The sequence below is a fragment of the Podarcis muralis genome, chromosome 9, assembly GCF_964188315.1.
Source record: "Podarcis muralis chromosome 9, rPodMur119.hap1.1, whole genome shotgun sequence".
NCBI lineage: Eukaryota > Metazoa > Chordata > Lepidosauria > Squamata > Lacertidae > Podarcis > Podarcis muralis.
Genome location: NC_135663.1, coordinates 44,058,316 through 44,078,174, shown reverse-complemented (window position 1 = coordinate 44,078,174; position 19,859 = coordinate 44,058,316). Strand labels below are relative to the sequence as shown.

Genomic DNA, 19,859 nt, shown 5'->3' with positions numbered 1-19,859 from the left:
GGGAGGGCGAGAGCCCCGAAGGTTTTGAGGAAAGAAATGGGGCATTGTATTACAAAGGGGCACTGTATATACCCGAAGGTGAATTGAGGGGGAGAGTACTCAAGCAGTTGCACGATAGCCCCACGGCGGGACATTTTGGGCAACACAAGACCATGTGGTTGGTTACCAGGGAATTCTGGTGGCCCAAGGTGAGGGAAGATGTAAGGGAGTATGTAAGAGGGTGTGACCAATGTCAGCGAGCCAAAGGGGAAAGACGGGCGCCGGCAGGGTTATTAGAACCATTACCCACACCAGAACGGCCTTGGGAGGCGGTATCAATAGATTTTATGACGGATCTGCCGAAGTCCAAGGGGAAGACAGCCATCATGGTAGTAGTAGACCTGTTAACAAAGATGTGCCACTTTGTAGCATGCTCACATGCAGTCACAGCGGAAGAAACAGCGAAGTTGTTTGTAGAACACATCTTTAGGTTGCACGGGGCTCCCTTGAGGGTGATCTCAGACCGCGGCAAACAATTTACTTCCAGGTTCTGGAGGAAGCTCATGAGCTTGCTGCACGTGGAAGTCAATTTTTCAACGGCCCGGCACCCTGAAACCAACGGGCAGGCGGAAAGAGCAAATGGCATTCTTCAACAATATCTGAGGTGTTATGTCAATGACAGAGAGAACGATTGGGTCGAAAAGTTGGCGCTGGCAGAATTTGCCTACAATAATGCGGAGAATGTGTCCACAGGGATGAGCCCCTTTTTGGCTAATTACGGGTGTCACCCCAGGGCATTTCCAGGGGAGGGAGGGGAGAGATGGAGCGTTCCAGCGGCTGAACATTTTGTAGAAGAGATGGAAGCGATCCATCATCAGCTCCAGCTCAACTTAGAAAGGGCCAAGGCACAATATAAGAAGCAGGCAGACAAGAACAGAAGGGAAGGTGAAACCATAAGGGTGGGGGATCAAGTGTGGCTGTCAACCCAAGGGTTGCCGTTCAAAGGGGGTTGTAAGAAATTGAGGCCCAGAAGATTGGGACCCTTTGAGGTCATTCAGCAGGTCAACCCGGTGGCTTTCAAACTCCGGTTACCCAACCACATGAAATTGCACCCAGTGTTCCACAGGTCGTTACTGTCACCATACAGGGGGGGACGTGAAGGGGAGCACGTCAGGGGACCAGCCTTGGAAGAGAGGGAACGCAGCAACCATGTAGCGGAAATCCTCGATTCCAGGTGGAAGGGAAATCAGGTAGAGTATTTGGTGGCGTGGGAAGGGGAACCGGAGTCAGAAAACACCTGGGTGACTGCAGGGGAGGTCAATGACGAGGTTTTAACAGAAACGTTCCACCAAAGATTCCCTAGGAAACCACAGCCGGTAGAAAGGTTTAGGAGGGAGTACTTCGGCACCACCGACGAGGAACAGGAAATGGAAGGATTCACGGAGTCGGAGTTGGAAGAGGGAATAGACTCCGAAGACGAGGAGTATCGAGAGACGAGGGACAGTAGCAGGTGGAGGGAAGTGTTCGAAACTTCGGACGATGAGGAAGGTTCTTTCAGGGGTTTTACTTCCTCCCAGCCCGGAGGGGAGGAGACGGGAGGGGGTGAAGGGGGCCCTGGAGGGGAGGTGGATGTCAGGGAACTGCCATCGGAAGGACAGGAGGTGCAAAGGCTCCCTCAGGTTGAAAGAGACGGAGCAGCTGAAGAGGGAACCAGTAGGGGGCGAGCAGGAACTTCCAGGGAAAGTGAGTCGGAGGGGTGGCTCAGAGACGTTTCCAGCGAAAACAGTGGAGAGGTCTCAGGACCTCCTATAGGGACACCCACGCCTCGCCGGAAACTGTCACGCAGAGAGTCCAGAAGACGTGTTTCCGTGAAAGAGCTTTTATGTTGGAAACGTTTCCGAAAGCAACCACTTTCGGATTCTACTAGCGATTGACGCAGCCATGCCGGAGGGGCTCCGTCACAGGCAGAGGTTTGAAAACCTGATCAAACTCTGAGGGACTTGCATTTTACGCACAAGCAGCTCATCATCCCACCACATCACTAAAGAGATGGGCATCTGATTTCTGGTAAGCGAACAATCATTTTTCCTAATCTGTATTGCAGCAGTCATAGCTCACAGCAGTTCTGCAGCAAGTGAGGATGTGGAAGTACCAACCCAAATGGAACAGTGATATTATTCTGATTAAGACTGCACTAGGGTCTTAAGTACATTGTTGCTACACTTAGGCAATGCTATTGTGACATTTTAAGTCTCATCATTATCTGCCGAACTAAGGAAATCAGCTTTCAGGTCATTAAGTTTTGCCAGGAACCAGGCTGGCCGAAGACATTTTGCAGCCCACGGGGAAGGACCCCTCTCTCTATTCCAGATACAGAAGCTGACCAGACTGGTGGCTAAATCTTATTTCACGACTGGTGATAGGACAGTATCTTCTATTGCAGTCAGATAGCAGGCTAGCTTAGGAGGCACAAAGCAGGCTGCATAACACACACACACACGCACGAGAGAGAGAGAGAGAGAGAGAGAGAGAGAGAGAGAGAGAGAGAGAGGTACTTGTTCCCTGACCCTCAGCAGAGGGTATTTACAGAAAAAAGCTGTATTACAGGTCAACATACAGAATGTACCCCATGTTTGGATTAATCATTTCTAAAGAAGGGCAATCTGACCTCTGTTATAAAGAACCAATTAATTTTCTTTTAGTAGCAGCATGCCCAGTAGTGGCACAGAATTGGAAGCGACTGGAACATCTATGTATTTCTCATTGGCAACAGAACGTATGGTTGATTGCTGCATCAGATAAATTAACCAAGAGATGACATGCATTGAATGATACAAATGATGTAGACGATTTTGCTGAAATATGACATCCTTTAATAAAATGCTTTACTGATAATCCTGAAGAATGGCACGGACTGGACTTTGGCAAATTAAGCAGACTGATCCGTCCTGGAAGCGGGGGCAAACTGAGTTTTGTTTTTGTTTTGTAATTGTTGTTGTATAATGGAAATCAATAAAACAACAACAACAACAACAACAACAACTGGGTTCATTTAGAAAGCTGGCTGATTATGCCTATTTAGTTAACAACCTGGACAACTAATAAACCTGTTCCTGTGTGTGTGTTTTTGAGCTCCTCTAGAATGCAGAACAAATATTTGCTATTTATTTAGCTGTTGCTGGTCACTTCAGCAGTGAGTGCAATGAATGCATGACAATTTAAATATGATAGATACCAATATGTATATTTGACATCCATATTCAAACTTTGCCCCTTTTTGCTACACTAGAGCTTCTGACGTGCATCAGCAAAGATTTATACCCAAATGCAGCGTATTTAACATTACCCTTTCAAGCCACTGCTTTCTCAACTGTTTCCAAGGCTGGCCATTATATTTGATCTACAATTACTAAACGGCTTGTTGAGGACTGTAAAACAGCAGGTGACTTTAAAGTGCAAGTTCTGTATCCGTTATTTTGAACAAGAAAAAGAAGTGCTATAAGATCACATAAATGCTATTAAAAAGCACACATCCTTCTTATGACTAAGATGCTAAAAATAAATGTCATTACCCTCACAGGGGTGGGGGAGTGCCTTACTTTTTGTGTCATTATGCATACCATTAAAGGATGAGTTGACAGTATCCTCCTACTCACCTGTACATTTTCCTCTGTAAGCTGAATTTCAGCAGTGTAAACATATTCAATAAGCATCTTAAGGGTCCATCCATCAACTTCCTTTATTCGAACTCTCTTTGCCTGACTCTCGCTCATTTCACCTATAATACATGGTTGTATAGCTCTGTTAATTTAATCAGATACTGGCAATTGGCATCAACATGTTGCAGTTCCAGGTGGCTTCCTCAGCACAAAAACTTTCCTCTAAGAGAAGAGAAAGGAAAAGCTTATTCTCCAGAACGAAGCTATATAGATCAGTGTGTCTCTTTTCGGAAGACACCCCCTCATCCCCAATAAAAACCACGAAGTGCTGGAAAAATATTTTGAATTTATGGAGCAACCATCAGGTTTAGCTATGCTTCCTGCTATGATCTGCACAAAACTTTGAAAACCTTGGATGCCAGTCTAAAATGTCTATATTTGTAATTCCAGGTCTAAAAACTTCATGGGTTCATAAAACTCAGCACTTGACAACTATGCAGAAAGGGCACCAAAGCACTCATACAAACTGGAATAACGACTTGATACAATCAGCTTTCAATATATTTAAATGATACCAGTAGAAACTGCCTTAGAAAATTGTAGCAGCCCACAAGGAGGATTATTTGCAGCAGCATTTGATTCACTGTCTCTCAAAACAGTTTCACCTCTAGCCAGAAAATAGGGAAATATGGTGTCAGCTTGTGGAGGCTGAAAGGCTGGTCATGAAGACCATCTGCAGTGCCAGCACAAATATTTGCAAGAGAAGAGGATTCAGAACAAGACCAGAAAAAGCCAGTGCCTCTAATAGCAATGAAGTTTGTCCAAGGTATATTTAACTGCTTCTGCTCTGGTCTTTGACCACAATAAAGATATTGATTGACTGCTTCTGCTCAACAGCAGGCAAAAGCCTACTGCAACCTGTAGTACAGCCCCAATGTAATTGGGCTGTACCCAACATCAATCATACTTAGTTGGATACAGCCCATTGTGCCTGGCAGGTGTAGCCAACATGGTGTTGCTAGACTCCAGCTCCCATCAGCCCTGCCTGCTGGCATAGAGGCTAATGGGAACTGGAGTTGAACAACATCTGGAGTATACCACGTTGGCTACCCCTGCAGTATGGGATAGAATTACAAAACAAGGCAGATGAGATAGGAAGGAAATAGACTCCGAACTAGAATTCTAGCCAGATAGTCAATAGTTTGGTCCTTTTAGAATATGTTTTCTGAGCTGGCATATAAAACTCCCAGACTCTACACATACATAGGCAACAGAGATGCTAAAACTCCTGCCTGTGAAGCCAGAGCACATAACCCAATTGCAACAGAAGATGGGACAGACAGAGGTGAATTTTTAAACTGAGGGGTTGGTTTTTTTTGCTGTTCTCTTGCTGCCATTGTTAATTATCCCATTGCATATCCCATTTTTTACTTGGATTACATCTGAAAGCCACCATGGTGGACCCTCTGAAGACCCAAAGATGGATCATAATTTTCTAAATAAAAATGGCGTGTAAAGGGAGACCAGAGCCATCAGGGAATGTGTTCAGCCACACCCACAGCCAGTCATAACAATGGACTACCTAGTATTTGATTACACACATCAAACAAAAGCAGTTAAGCTGACAGAATAATCTCTAACTTGTATGAGAACTCCATATTTTTCTTTCATCTATCTTTTAAGAAGACACCTGAATTCAAATAATGCAGGTAGTGATTGACTTGGTCTGAAAATAAGAATTCCTAACGTAAGAAACTTTAGTATAAAGGGAGAGGAGTCTTAGTCAGAGCTTCAATACTAACACTTTCCTGATGACTGACTGAATATTTATCTTAAACGACACTGAAGTCATCTAAAGAAGAGACGCTGAATCTGTGGCCCTCTGTATGAGGCTGGGCTACAGTTCCCATCATTCCTGGCCACTGGTCATGCTGGTTTGGAATTCAGAGCACAACAGCTGGAAGGCCATCTGCACACCAACCCCAAAGACAAATGCAACCATTCTTGTGCCCTGAAAACCCACTAACATTTCAGCCTTAAACACACAGCATAAGCAGTGCAAGGAGAGAGAGAAAAGGAGAAAACCCCCAGCTGGCATTGATAATTTATGGCAAGATATACAGTCCAGCTGTCACTTAGAGTTATGCAAAGAATACTAAAACATGAACTCCAGCAATAAGACGGCAAAGTCATTAAGTCCTCCATGCCTGTTAATAGCTTGACATTTTCAAATATTGCAACTGATGTCTCAACACTCTCTCACCCCCAACCCCTCCCAATTCCATTTCCGCTGCAGTGTGTTGACCTTGTATACTCATTTAGATATGCTATAGCTTCAAGATGTAAGAAAAAAAGTAGTACAGTACCTGTAAACATGGCATGGAAGTATGGGCTGCAAGCTGCTAACACAACTCTATGAGCTGCAATTTCCATGTCTTCAGCTACTATTGTCACATCACACAACAAGTTTTGACTATGTAGAAAACGAGAAAAGAAGAGGATGAGTTGTGAACAATGCAGAATCTGGAAGAAAGCAAACATCTACTGTCTGTTTTGGAAAGCTGCTTGTGTGCTCTGTATTTGGACCCCTCTTGAGATATCATAACCAAATTCTGTATGGTGGTGCCTGAGATCAAGGAAAAGGTTTTTATCTATGTTTGGATACAATCATATGCCATTCTGAATTCAGATGGAAGACTTTTTAAAACTGCACTGGTTTTAACTTCTAATTTAAAAACTGCATTAATTTTTTTGGTTTCTTAGAATTCCCAAACAGCACCTGCTGTGAAGCTGCTAATATTATATACTCTCCCCAAGAAGCTTTTAAGATATATTTAATTTCCAGATGCATTTCAGAAAGTATAACCATTACCCACATTGATGAAAGTTACCAATTGGGAACATGGAGTTTTGCTAAACCCCACCAATATCAGTCCCCACCCCCCTGGATTTTAAAAAATAAAACGAGGAGAGTGCAGCCAAAGTCCAGAAGCTTACTGCTCCTCTTGGTAGTGATGATGCCACTATTAACATGCCTCTCTCAGCTTATTTTTATTGCATCACATCTGCATCTCTCCACTAATCACACCTTCATCTTATTAAGAACTATTAACTTCATTGGTATTCCTATTTTACAGATGGAGAACCAAGGGCAAAAGACAGCTAGCTGCCTGTCCAACATCACACAATGAATCTCAAACTCAAAAATATTGACCCAATGTTCTAGTCACTGAATTAGTACCATACATGGTTTCACTACCTGGACCTTTTCCCTAGATCCCTCATTCAATCATTTTATTTGTATGCCACTTTTTCCACACACAAACACCAAGCTCAAAGTGGCTTACAACAAAGAAAAAGGACGCATTTTAAACATACACTACAAAAAAACAACAAACCAATTTCATAACACAGCAAAACAATAACATAACAACACTTTCATAATAACATAGCAAAACACAAGTTGAATTCAAGCCATTCAAAAGACGGAAAATTTGTTATTGGGGTGTGTTCAAAGCAGGAAGAGGCAAGACAGATGGCAGAATCACTTGCAGGATGGGTGAAGCTCCGAGAGGCAAAACAACAATTTATTAATATACAGATAGTTTCATACTATTTGCCAAGATTCAATTTGCCTACAAATGGAAGAAGTTGAACATTAAGTGTGTCCCTCCAAACTGAATTTTAAAGAGGCAAATGAACTCAAGGACATTTCGTTTAAAAACATGAGGGCAAGGAATTTCTGGTTGTGAGGAATGAAATGTATGCAGAACACAATACAGCGACCCTTATTTTTGCTGGGAGAAGACCTAGCAGACAGCACACTGCAGACTGCAGTCTGTGCACAGAATAGCTGTGCACATTTGTGGATGTCAGACTAGTTTACCCTCCTGTCCACGCAAGATGGCAGGTCCTAATCAAGCTTATTCACAAAACCCTAAGACTTACAAAGCAGGTTTGCATGTTATATGTGTGACAGTGTCCTCTTGCGACAACTAAGGAGAGGCAAGTCACCTGCCCTAGCTCTGGAGAGCAGCACCTGCTCATGAGCAGTCTTCATCCCTGCAGATATCTACATTGGCACAAAGTTTCCAAAGTGGGGAAAACCCCATCCCCAAATCCAGGGCTGGCCCCAGTCATTGTATGAGAATCTCTCCATGAATATAATGGGTGAAGAAGTCTCATAATGCAAACAGGCTAGAAGTTACCAACTAATTGTATTACTTCCAAACAAAATCAAGGTGCCATGAGCCAAATAAGGGGGAGACACTTGTGCCACTCCAGGCATGGGTGCACAAGACTTTGAACAAAGGATGTGGGAACTATACACAAAAAGAGTAGAAAAGTGACAGGTGATGCTGTTACTATGCCCCTGAAGTGCCCCTGCACCAACACCACCAACTAGGCTCAAAAACAAAACCATTTCTTACCATTCTATCCCATCTTTCGTCTACACTTTATTGTCACAGCAACTATCCTAATAGGGATTATGGGATTTATCTCACGGCCCAAGACAGTTCTCATAACTTTCTTTCCTATGGGGCAGGTTATGCCCCATAGGGCTGGCCCAAAATCACCCAGTAAGCTTTAGGGTTTTGGGGGAAATGGAAGGGAGGGGGGAGGACAGCTTGGGGCCACAGAGTTCCCACTGCTTGAAACCAGCCCACCTGTTTTGCATAGAGTTTGTAGCAACCCACATTTAAGGTGCAGAACTACCACCATGAACGGATACAGAAGTGTAGGCTTCTACATATGGAAATGTTTATCTAGATGCAACTCACCTTAACCCGCCCCCCGCCCTGCTAAAAGAAAACCAACTTTCTTTAGGGAGCTGCTTTTGAGGGGAAGACAGTTGTGCATGCAGAAGAGAATCTCCAGATCCCATCTTAGGACATGATGCTAGCCTGTACATCCCATCAATGGCAAAGCTCAGTGAATGACCAGACAAGCAATCAGACTATGTGTATATCAAGAAGTAGTACCTTCTTAATTCATTCATAACTTTGAAAGCGTTCTTCATATGCCAAGGATTCACTGTAACAGGACAGTGCTTTTCAGTATTATCATCTTTCAGATCCAGAGGTTTCTGCTGGCACAGTTTGGTACATCTGCAAGTAAGAAAGGCTGGTTCATTAACTGTCTGCTGGAGAGTTTGTCACCAACATGGGCTAAAAGGTTTTACCACCTAAATTTCTGCAGCTTCCGCATCACCGCCACCTGAAAAAGGAAGCCAGGTGCAGAACTTTACTTTGACCAGGCCCTCAACACTCAGGACAAACAACCCAAACCTCTGAACTATTTAGATCCATGCATATAAATGCTCCAAGACAAAACCCCCCCGATATTTAATCAGATTAAATTACTGATAGCAGATCAAAACAGTGCCAGTTAAAAGGAGTCGCTCTGACGGATACTTACTCAAGATGTACTAACAGATTGCAAGGAAAGAGGCCAAAATGATGTGCTCTTTAGCCAAATCTAGAAAAAAGCCCTAGTGCCATGACTTACCTGCACCTGCAAATGATACACTATAGTCCAAACATGAGCGCCAATGTCCTTCCCAAACCTGCTTGCCTTCCGATGTTTTGGATTGCAATTCCATCATCTCTAACCATGCTGGCTCGGCCTGATGGGAACTGTAGTCCCACAACATCTGGAGGGCTGTGCTAGTATGACGACACATGGGCCTGATATCTCACACTACTTCATTTGAGGAGACTTCCCCCTGCCTGCCAATCAAGGCAGCAAGAATGGCCACTGACAATATCTCATTATGTTCAAATGGAGCTGCTCTGTAACCCAAGTCATCACATATTAGCAACTGCTCCAAAGGTCAGAGTAGAGAGGCAAACACACAAGTTCGAGCCACTAGGTACCGTGCAAATGCATCAGGATCAGATTGTCCTTCCAACAAATCAGTCCTAAAGGTCACAGTGAATGTCTGCGACAAAGTGAGTCAATCAATCAGTGAATGCAGAGCCTTCTCGTCAAATGTCTGTATCCAAGCACCAAAGAGATCAAGGGGAAGACAAACTTGGCCTTTCAAAGAAAATAGATCAGCTCAAACCATCATTCTTATTAACTTTTTAAAGACATTGTTTTCTAGTCATTGCACCTCTAGTTACCAAAAGTCTCTCATGCTGCGGAAATTGCCTCTATATATCACCAAGTCCATTACATTAGGGGAACATGCATGGTATTTTATTTTTTATTTTTGCAGTTGCTCAATATCCTTTTCTCTTCCTGTCCTTTTTGAGGCTTGCCTGCCTGGATAGCTCAGTTGGTTAGTGTGTGGTGCTGATAATGCCAAGGTTGCAGGTTTGATACCCATACGGGGCAGCTGCGTATTCCTGCATTGCAATGGTTTGGACTAGAACTGCTCTGAGACCTATGAGTATAGGGCAGTATATAAATTCAGTATAGATGATCCTCAGGGTCCCTTCCAATTCTATGACTACTCTTCTATTACTTCTTTGAGCTTAGTGCCAGTTCTGGAAGAGAACCCATCCACTTTAAGAACTTTTACAGTGGATCAATCCAGCAAGCACCACTGCTTGCCCAACCGGCGCTTCCAGCTACAGGCCATCCCAGTGCAGCCCAACTTCTGAAAGTTCAACAGTTCTTCAAAAAACTGCAAGGAGGTGCAATGGACAAGTTCGAGCACATAGAAGACCTTCGAGCAGCAAGCGACTAATAAGTCTAATAAATGAAATGAAAGGTGCTAGCACAGTGTGGGTAAGGTCCCAGCAACCATCTTAATTTGCTAAGAGACTTAAATCTACATCTACACACATTAGTTAGTATGCCTTGTGACACTGCCCTTAGTTGATATATGGTTCTTCAAGCATGCTAAAAATATATTCTAATGCAAATTAATATACTGTATTTAGCTTTTAACAATAAAGGTTAATACAGTGGTACCTCGAGTTACAAACACCTCATGTTACAAACGCTTCAGGTTACAAACTCTGCTAACCTGGAAGAGTTACCTGGAGTTGAGAACTTTGCCCCTGGATGAGAACAGAAATCGTGTGCCAGTGGCACAGCAGCAGCAAGAGGCCCCGTTAGCGAAAGCATGCCTCTAGTCAAAAACAGTTTCACGTTAAGGATGGACTTCCGGAACAAATTAAGTTCATAACTAGAGGTACCACTGTAATGTAAATGAAGTGTATGCTACTGAGCTGTCATGTCTTAGAAGTATTTTAAAGTAAAAACATTTCAGAAGTATCAAAATACGAATTTCCACATAAAGTTTTTAATATGTTTGAATATAACATGTAAACAACATGAAGTGTGCCTTGTTTTCCTGAACAAAGCACTTCATTTCAAATAATTCTGGCTACTGAGTGGAAAATTAAATACTCCAAACAGCACATAAAACCAACAATGACATGGTTATTTTTTAAAAATAGCTTTGCTAACTGAATATATCTTCAACATGCTAAAGTAGATCTTAGCTAATTTAGGACAGAAAATTTAGGACAGAAAAAGTTTCCAGAAAATCCGCATTGCTGTGAAACTCTTAAAGAAAAGTTACAGGTAGTTAGCTTGTGTACATATGGACCCCCCCCCTTCTGCTTCAATAAACCATTTTAAGAATCAAGGAAGTGCCCCTGCTCTTAACTACTTAGTGGCTCTGTTTGTATGACAAAAGGCCCGGAGTCAAACTTTATGAGACACCAAAGAACATGAGCCCCAGTTTTGCCAGTTTCCCCCCCTTTCCAGTAGGGATTATCTTTTAATACACGGGGATTACACTGTATTGCATCCTATTCTCAAAAAACGGTCCAATAACTCATTATAAAAGAAGTGGTAACATACAATTGGCACCCTCCTCTTTCTCATTCCATCCACTATTCCAAGATTCAAGCCTGATAAACAACTTAACATTTATCAGTGTTGCATTCATGGTTGATTATAAGACAACAGCCAGCGGGATGCTCCCCGCTTCCCGCCAAGATGCTCAGTCTGCCGTGCAGGAAACGGAAGGGATCTGTTGCCATTTAGACTAGAAGACAGACACTTAACTCTTAGTTTGGGGACACGGCACGTGCATCTGCTTTCACATTCCTTACAACACATATACAGTGGTTACCTCGGGTTACATACGCTTCAGGTTACAGACTCCGCTAACCCAGAAACAGTGCTTCAGGTTAAGAACTTTGCTTCAGCATGAGAACAGAAATCGTGCTCCGGCGGTGCGGCAGCGGCAGGAGGCCCCATTAGCTAAAGTGGTGCTTCAGGTTAAGAACAGTTTCAGGTTAAGTACGGACCTCCGGAACGAATTAAGTACGTAACCTGAGGTACCACTGTATATGGGTAGCAATATGTCTTTCTGTAGCTCCACTGACCTCAGAAATCTTTTAATATAATTCTTAGAAGCCTACCGACTAAGAGGCATCTGGCAGGCCACTATGGAAAACAGGATGTTATTCTAGATAAGGTGTGAGGGACCTTTGGCCCTCCAGGTATTGACGAACTACAACTCCCATCAAACCTAGCATGCATGCCTAGAGGCTGAGGACAATGTGCACTGCAGTTCAGCAACAACTGGAGAGCCAACGGCTCCCCAAACCTGGACCTGGTGAACCACTGGTCTTAATATGCACCTCATCCATCCATCCCTTTTCTATCATCATGCACAATACTGTCTGTCCCAGAAGAGCTTCTTCAATCTAATGTGACAAACAACAGGCTCGCTTCCCCTTGGATTAATTGCTTCAGCGGATTCTTATTTTTTTTTATATAAAGATTTTATTACATTTTCAGTTACAAAGTCAGAAACATGTAAGACATATTAGAAAGAAAGAAAAACAGAGGGGGAAAAAGATAAAAAATCCAACTTTCAGAGACATTTTTACATTACCAACTGGACTTCCCCACATCCCCCTCACCCTGCGTTCCTTACAGTACACGTATCAGCAAATTATTCCCTTATTTCATATCATATTTGTATCTTTCAGATATCATACTTCGAAATTTAAAATACTTTTTGTCAATGACTTATGTCCTAGGGTAAATATAATTTGGTTTAAATTTCAACCTTTTTTTACTTAAAACTTAATTTCCTAATCACTGAATCTAGTTGCTAAAGCTAGAATTTCCAAATCATGCAAGTTCTTAACATTCATACAACTTATGTTTTTGTAAATAGTCCTTAAATTTTTTCCAGTCCTCTTCAGCGGATTCTTAAACTTGTTCCAATACATTTCACCTTCCTAGCTTCAAGAAACAGGACTTTGGAGGAAACTTAACAAAACTCTTCTTAGAATCTTTGGGGATCCCACAACCCTCTGGCAATTTTTTTTGCTGATACCCACCATTACCTGAAGCACTTTACATCCATTATTTGGATGTGTAATTCTTGAACAATTTAGGCTGGTTATTTATTCATACATATAGCAGGATGCAGGTGTAGTTAGTTGAACTGAGGTCCTAATGAAATTGATGGAATGGAACAAATTAGTCATATTTGGTTGTCACTGAAATTAGGCAGCTTAAGTGCAACTAACTTCACCTGGATCCAACCCATAGTCTCTTTTCCTGTGTTCTCCATTCCCTCCAAATCATACAGGAGCAAATAAGCAGCCTTGTCTGTTTCATTCCCATCTCCCCCTCCTCTCCAAACTGTTCCCCCCATGTTATTGAGATTTCCACTACCCCCAAAAACCTTACTCTTCTGTAACTCAGGCTAGACCAAAAACCTACGTGGAAAGTGGCAGACAAGTGGGAAATATGGCATTTTATTTTATAATATATTTACGAAGCAGGAAGATCCAGTTAATAAAATATTGAACATTAATATACTACCCAAAAAAATAAAAACAAGGAAATAAATATAGCCACCCACAGACCCTTGCTGGCTCTGGGTTGAGTTAACTTTTCTTTGAAGGAGGTCAGTACAGTAGATGCTCTACATAATGAAGACTCCAGGTCGGGTCTGAAATCCTGAAAACTATTGCCCATCAGTGTATATGCATTTCTGAGATGGCCAGACCGGATGGTATAACTCAGTACTGTATATTTCTATGTTAGGACAGCAACAATCACAAAGTTTCAGAAAGCAGCATCAGTAATTGTTTGAAGCCTGGGATAATAAGGTTTTGACACATAAAGCTCGAACAAGGCACCAGGTGAGAGCATTCCAGAGTAAAGGCACCATCACAGAGAAAGCCCTTTCTCTGCTTATTGTCATCTAACATCTGACAGCAGGGGCATGCATCAGTAGAAGGGCCTTTGAGGATGCTCTAACCTGCCTGCTGAGTCTTTTAGCTATGGGCAACAGGTCTTCACTTCTAGCACCTCACTGTGAGGGGCACTGACTTAAACTGCAAACTCACACTGCTATCAGGACCTCTTTCAAAGCAGCAGTTGAAACATATTAGGGTGCATTTTCCTAATCTTTCAATACATGGGTGTTAGAAGTAGTGATCAAAAACCAGAGGGGCAGGGGACAGAATAGTTATTTCAAGCTAAAGAATTAAAGTGATTGTGCAGAACAAAACTACAACCCTCACAGGCAGAAACCATCATTCCTATACGCTACCCAGCACACTGCAAGCGCCAAACACACTACTATTCAATAGAAAATTATTACTAATTCAAACAAAAGAACAAACAAGGATAAACTGGTTCTTCTCTTGCTAGCTTGCCCCCAGCCCACATTAGGATTTAAAAAGAGCACATACAGACCCGGTAAGTGTGAAGGGCAGACAAACAAGAAAACGCCTGCCTGAAAGCTGCTCCCTTTCACTTAGAATGAATGGAAGTGTTCCACAAAATTAGACTACAGGCTACCTCAAAGCAGCCCATACTTACATTAAGGCCAGGGTCCGGTTTCCAGAAAGTGTTTTGGCCTGGAACTTACAGATTCCACGGGCAGTGCTTCTGAGCACGTCCAGAGTGCATTTCTGTTTCCAAACACTCGGCCAGCACCCAAAGCTGTGGGACCAGGGAGCATCCCTTCCACGCCCGAGAGCATCGCCCCAAAGGCGACCCTTATATACCAACCCCACTCCCTTTGCTCTGGGGCGCCTGCGGGCTGGCCTCTGGGGAACAGGAAACAAACTCTGCCCGTGCTCCGGGGCTCCAAAAAGCGGACCTTGGGCATTCCCAACCGGCGGCGGGGCCGAGGCCTGCTCCAAAGTCCACTCTGTCGAGGTGGTGGTGGTGGATGCCCTCTCCAGGATCCCTCGCACCGTTATTACGCGCGGCCCAGCCCAGCGCCGCGCCTCTCCCCCCCGGACCCCCATGCGCGCCCAGCCCCGCCGCGCCGCTCACCCCAACGGCTGCAGCAGCAGCATCTCCATCGCGGCGGCTCCTCCGCTCGGGCTGCTCTCTCCGGGGAACGCGGGCACCGCGCGCCGGCGCCAGCACCATTCCAGCCGCGAGCGCTGGGACACCCCCGGCAGGTCGCCCAGAGGGAGGCAGGCGAGGCGAGCACGGCGCCCCCACCCACGGCGGCAGCAGCAGCGCCTCCGCCGCCTCGTCCTCCTCCGGCGCTGCCCCGCACCGGCGTGCAGACGGGGTTGCAGCTCCTGCGCCTGCCGCCGCCGCCTCTGCTGTCCACGCTTTCTCCCCAGATTCCGCCAAGCCGGCACTTCCGGGGTCCTAGCCCGACTATCCTAACAGGAGGAGGAGGAGGAGGATTGGGGGCGGGGGGGGGGTGACGCGACGTCAGCGCGCGACTTGGTGCGGGGTGGCGGGGAGAGAAGAGAATGGCTCCTACGCGCTCTCCCCCCTCCCTGCGCGGTCCTGGAGGCGCGGCGCGGGCGCAGTTCGCGATGGCGGCAGCTGGCGCTGGGGTGGGAGCGGGGCAGCGAGGGGAAAGGCGAGGCTGGGGGGGATCTTGCAGTGGAAGGCGACTCTCTCCTCCCCAGGGGTGCGAACTACAATAAAATATCAGGCTGGGGGAAGGAAATAAGCCCCGCCTTGCATAATCGATCACAAGACACGGCGCACCCCCTCATCTGAATGGCAACTGCCGGGGGGGGGGGGGCTTGGCCCCTTCAGATACAGTATTTTATTGGGGGTGGCAAAGGGACCACGACCACTAGGAGTTGGCTCCTATGCCCCTCCCGTTTGGAAAACTAGGAGGTTGTGGGGTGTGGTCTCTCTCTGACCCCCTTTTCCTTATGCTTCAAAGTTTAGATGCAGCCATGAATAGCCTTGTCCAGCTTTGAATCAGGTTGGTGGGCCCTGTACAATCATAGAATAGTAGAGATGGAAAGGGACCCAAATGGGTCAGCTAGTCCTACCCCCTGCAATGCAGGAATGACAGCTAAAGAGTCAGCGTTGATCAAAGCTGAACCAAATGCTGGTTCAGGAAAGTTAGGAGTGCAGGAAGCTGCCTCATAGCGAGCCAGACCAATGGTCCGTGTAGCTCAGTACTGTCTACATTGCGCGACAGCATCTTCCAAGGGCCCAGACAGGATTCTCTCCCAGTCCTACCATGAGATGCTGGGGATTGAGCAGGGACCGTGTTCATGCAAGACAGATGCTCTTGTTGGTTGTTCACATCTGTTTGTCTCAGGAGACAATGGAAGAGTGTGCCTGTAACCGTTGGAGAATTACAGTGCCTGCTGTGGCTGTAGAGACCAATAAGGGAGAGAGATGTTTTGTTGCAGCTGGGGTAGATGAAGATTTATTTTCTCTGCTCTCCTCTCAGCGGTCATTCCTCCTCTGGTCACTGCTACGGATGCATGACCTGACTGTCTGTCTCCAGGCCCTGCAGTTTTCTGTAGGGGATTCCCACACGACAGGCTTGATGTTGCCAGCCTTCGTGTCATGTTTGCAGACATCTGTGTAAGACAGAGCTGGTCTGCCAATGAGCCCAGTGCTTGAAGCCAACTCCTCCTAGAGCACATCCCTGGGGATCCTGCCATCTTCCTTTCTGTGGACATGAGCACGCCAGCATAGACGTCACTGGAGGGTGAATATGCTAGGAATACAGGCTTGGCACTCTTTGTTTGAGACTGTCCTGCCATGTGATTCAAGACAGATGCTCTGCCACTAAGCTATAGGGCCCTTCTCCAAACAAACAGGGCAACTTGGTGGTCAGACGTGGACTTGATGGTGGAAATAACACATCCATGTTATCCACATCTGTCTCCTTGCCTGCCCTTCAGTTATGTTTTCCCTATGTTATATTTCATACGGCAAGCTCTTTAGGGCCGGGACCTGCCCTTCTGCATGCATGTCGCATACATAAATAAAATCAGGAGAGTACAAATGGATATTTCCTTTGTATTTTTAACCACCTCAGGCATGTTCAATTGCAATAGTAGCTTGATGATGTGTCATGGCAGAATACAGATATGAACCTTGGATTGCAGTAATAAACTTGGTAAGGGATAAGGCTGATGTGGGGAACCTTTGGCACTCTAGATGTTGCTGAACCACAACTCCCATCAGCCTCAACAAGCACAGATTGCAAGGCCATCTATAGAGATAGAGACTACATCACATTGCAAGTCCATCTATAAATAGAGAGAGAGAGAGAGAGAGAGAAGTCCCTAAGATGGTTGGATTGTGCCTTGTATGCCTCCTGGCAACTCCTGCAGCCAAGCTGGTGCCAAACATATTGCTCTGCTTTCCTTTGAACCACATCAGTGAAGACAAGAGTGGTGGTCTTGTCATCTAGGCAGCCTAGGACCTCCATACACACTGCCCAGACTTGTGACCCCTGTTCTTTCAAGACAGATGGCTGCCAACAATTTTACATACAGAGAAAGAGTCCCACTTATTTCTCCGATTGCAACTTGTTTTAAACAGTTGCTAATACAGTGGTACCTCCGGTTGCAGACGGGATCCATTCCGGAGGCAGCTATCTCCATGCATGGCCTGGGTCAGCAAGTTAGTGGAATCAGGCTCATGAGCAGTCACCTCAATTTTTGACTAGTCTCAGTCTGTCTCTATGTAGTTAGGCAAGAAGGATTATGATAGTAATCCCATATCAGTGTCCACCTCTTCATCATTGCTGTAAATTCTTAGGCAACACTATTACAGGGCCAAATATAGTATCACAATAGCAAAGGTTCATTCGCCTGGTTGTCTTCCAATATGGTATCATCTGTCAGCAACACCCTTCTGCAAACTGCATTGGACAAACCAGACAATCTTAAGTACAGTGGTACCTCTGGTTACGTACTTAATTCGTTCCGGAGGTCCGTTCTTAACCTGAAACTGTTCTTAACCTGAAGCACCACTTTAGCTAATGGGGCCTCCCGCTGCTGCTGTGCCGCTGGAGCACGATTTCTGTTCTCATCCTGAAGCAAAGTTCTTAACCCGAGGTACTATTTCTGGGTTATCAGAGTCTGTAACCTGAAGCGTATGTAACCTGAAGCGTATGTAACCCAAGGTACCACTGTACTTACCTTAAAGTGACCATTCTTGCACAGATAAACTTGAAAGGAAAACCCCAGCGTGAACTGTTGAATTACAAGTTGGTTTTCTGTCACCTACGGCTTGAAGCAAAGATGACACAATGATGTTACAGGTGTTAATTAGTTCACAATGTCAGGATATTTAAGTTATCAGTAGTGTTTTGTGATTGCTTAAGCATTGAGATAATTATCACAGTCTCCTGCATTTCATATCCCTGCGGCTTAGACATGCTGGCCACATGACCCGGAAGCTGTCGGCGGACAAACGCCGGCTCCCTTGGCCTATAGAGTGAGATGAGTGCGCAACCCCAGAGTCGTCCGCGACTGGACCTAATGGTCAGGGGTACCTTTACCTTTTATCCACTAAATTAGGATCATATGTCATGTGTCTTTGTCTATGAAGGCAGAAGCCATAATACATTTGATAGTAAAGACTATGAAAATCAGATCAGATGCCACAAGAATCTGTGTTTTAACTACTAAATTGTTAATGTCCTTTTAACTTTATACAAATATGCTACCAGTGAGAATATTTGCTTTTTCTTTCTGTGCCTTGTGGGAAATCCTTAGCATGTCTTTTTAGAAGTAACTCCCACTGAGTTCAGTGAGACTTATTTGCAAGTAAATTATGTTTAGGATTGCAACCTCACAGGTAACATTCAGGTGTATGGATCACAATACTTTATACACTAGTTAACTGGGTTGTGCTTTTTTAAATAAATAAATAATAACTAAGTCGACAGTAGGAATATGCACCACTCTTCAGTTCATAGAGCACTCTGTAGCAGCTTACTCCAATAAGAAATGCAATACTGTTAAAATAATAAGATTATAAAATAATAACCAATTAAGCTGTATAATCTAGAAGAGTAACAGAGCCATACACTAAAAATTCTGTTGGGTGGTGGTGGTATTAATCTGTCCAACAGACAGGAGTGAGCCAGTTGAGTTAGGTCATTTCACATGCTGCAGCTCCACCAATGAGAAGCCCACCCACTTCACCCCACCAGGGGAAAGGACAGAGAGTGGGACCTCCAATGAAGATCTCGGATTTAACAGTGCAATCTTGTGCATGTGCTATTGGAAGTAAGTTTCATTAAGTTCAATGGGGCTTACTCCAAGGTAAGTGGGTAGAGGAGTCCTCTTTTAACTAATGTGACAAATTAATTTATGACTTACAGTAAATTCCATTGATTTCAATGGGAACTAAGTGCAACTGACTTAGTCTGGATTTCACCCATAAGATATAACACAGCATCCAAATAGTTGTAAACAAAGTTCCTTAACCTTTGGTGTACAATCCTCCAGAAGGAAAGGGATACATAATTTTCATGTGTGTCAGGCTTTTGATACCCTATCCCAGGGGTGTCAAACTCAAATTCATCGGGGGCCGCATCAACGGCCGGCGCCGCTAGAGGGCAGACGTTCTCTGGCTTGTAGGCTGCCGCGCATGCGCTGAAGAGGCGGCTTTCTTGTGTCAAAAAAAAAAAAGCGAGAATAAAAGGTGAAGGCTGGCGGCCGGCGGCGGCTACACGGGCCACATGACGAGGTCTGGCGGGCTGGAATCGGCCCGCGGGCCTTGTGTTTGACACCCGTGCCCTATCCTATAAGTATTTATAAACAGCAGTTGACGCTAGGCAAGGTTATCATGTAACATGCATTTATACTGGATCCTTTCCTCAACGTGTTTAATAAAACTGATCGTGGGTATAATATATTAATTTCTAAAGGAAAACATAAACCTGTCAGATTTTGTAAGGTAAAGGGACACTGACCATTCGGTCCAGTCGTGACCGACTCTGGGGTTGCGGTGCTCATCTCGCTTTATTGGCCGAGG

The 19,859-nt window shown here is 44.7% G+C and overlaps 1 protein-coding gene across 4 annotated transcripts in view; it reads right to left on the bottom strand.

Moving 5' to 3' along the window:
- The window catches only part of KLHL2 (kelch like family member 2), a 43,040-nt gene extending 27,770 nt beyond the window's left edge, over window positions 1–15,270 (bottom strand). The window contains exons 1-4 of one of the 4 annotated variants that reach the window (XM_028745261.2): window positions 14,919–15,270; window positions 8,621–8,746; window positions 6,005–6,111; window positions 3,636–3,757 (exon numbers count right to left, since the gene is read on the bottom strand). In XM_028745261.2, the coding sequence (XP_028601094.2) occupies window positions 3,636–3,757; window positions 6,005–6,111; window positions 8,621–8,746; window positions 14,919–14,947 (384 nt within the window). In that variant the 5' untranslated portion in view covers window positions 14,948–15,270. Of the gene's footprint in view, window positions 1–3,635; window positions 3,861–6,004; window positions 6,112–8,620; window positions 8,747–14,918 lie in introns of those variants that run through there. The other 3 variants (XM_028745259.2, XM_077934137.1, XM_077934138.1) reach the window with 3 other exon arrangements.
- Between the last annotated feature and the right edge of the window lie 4,589 nt (window positions 15,271–19,859).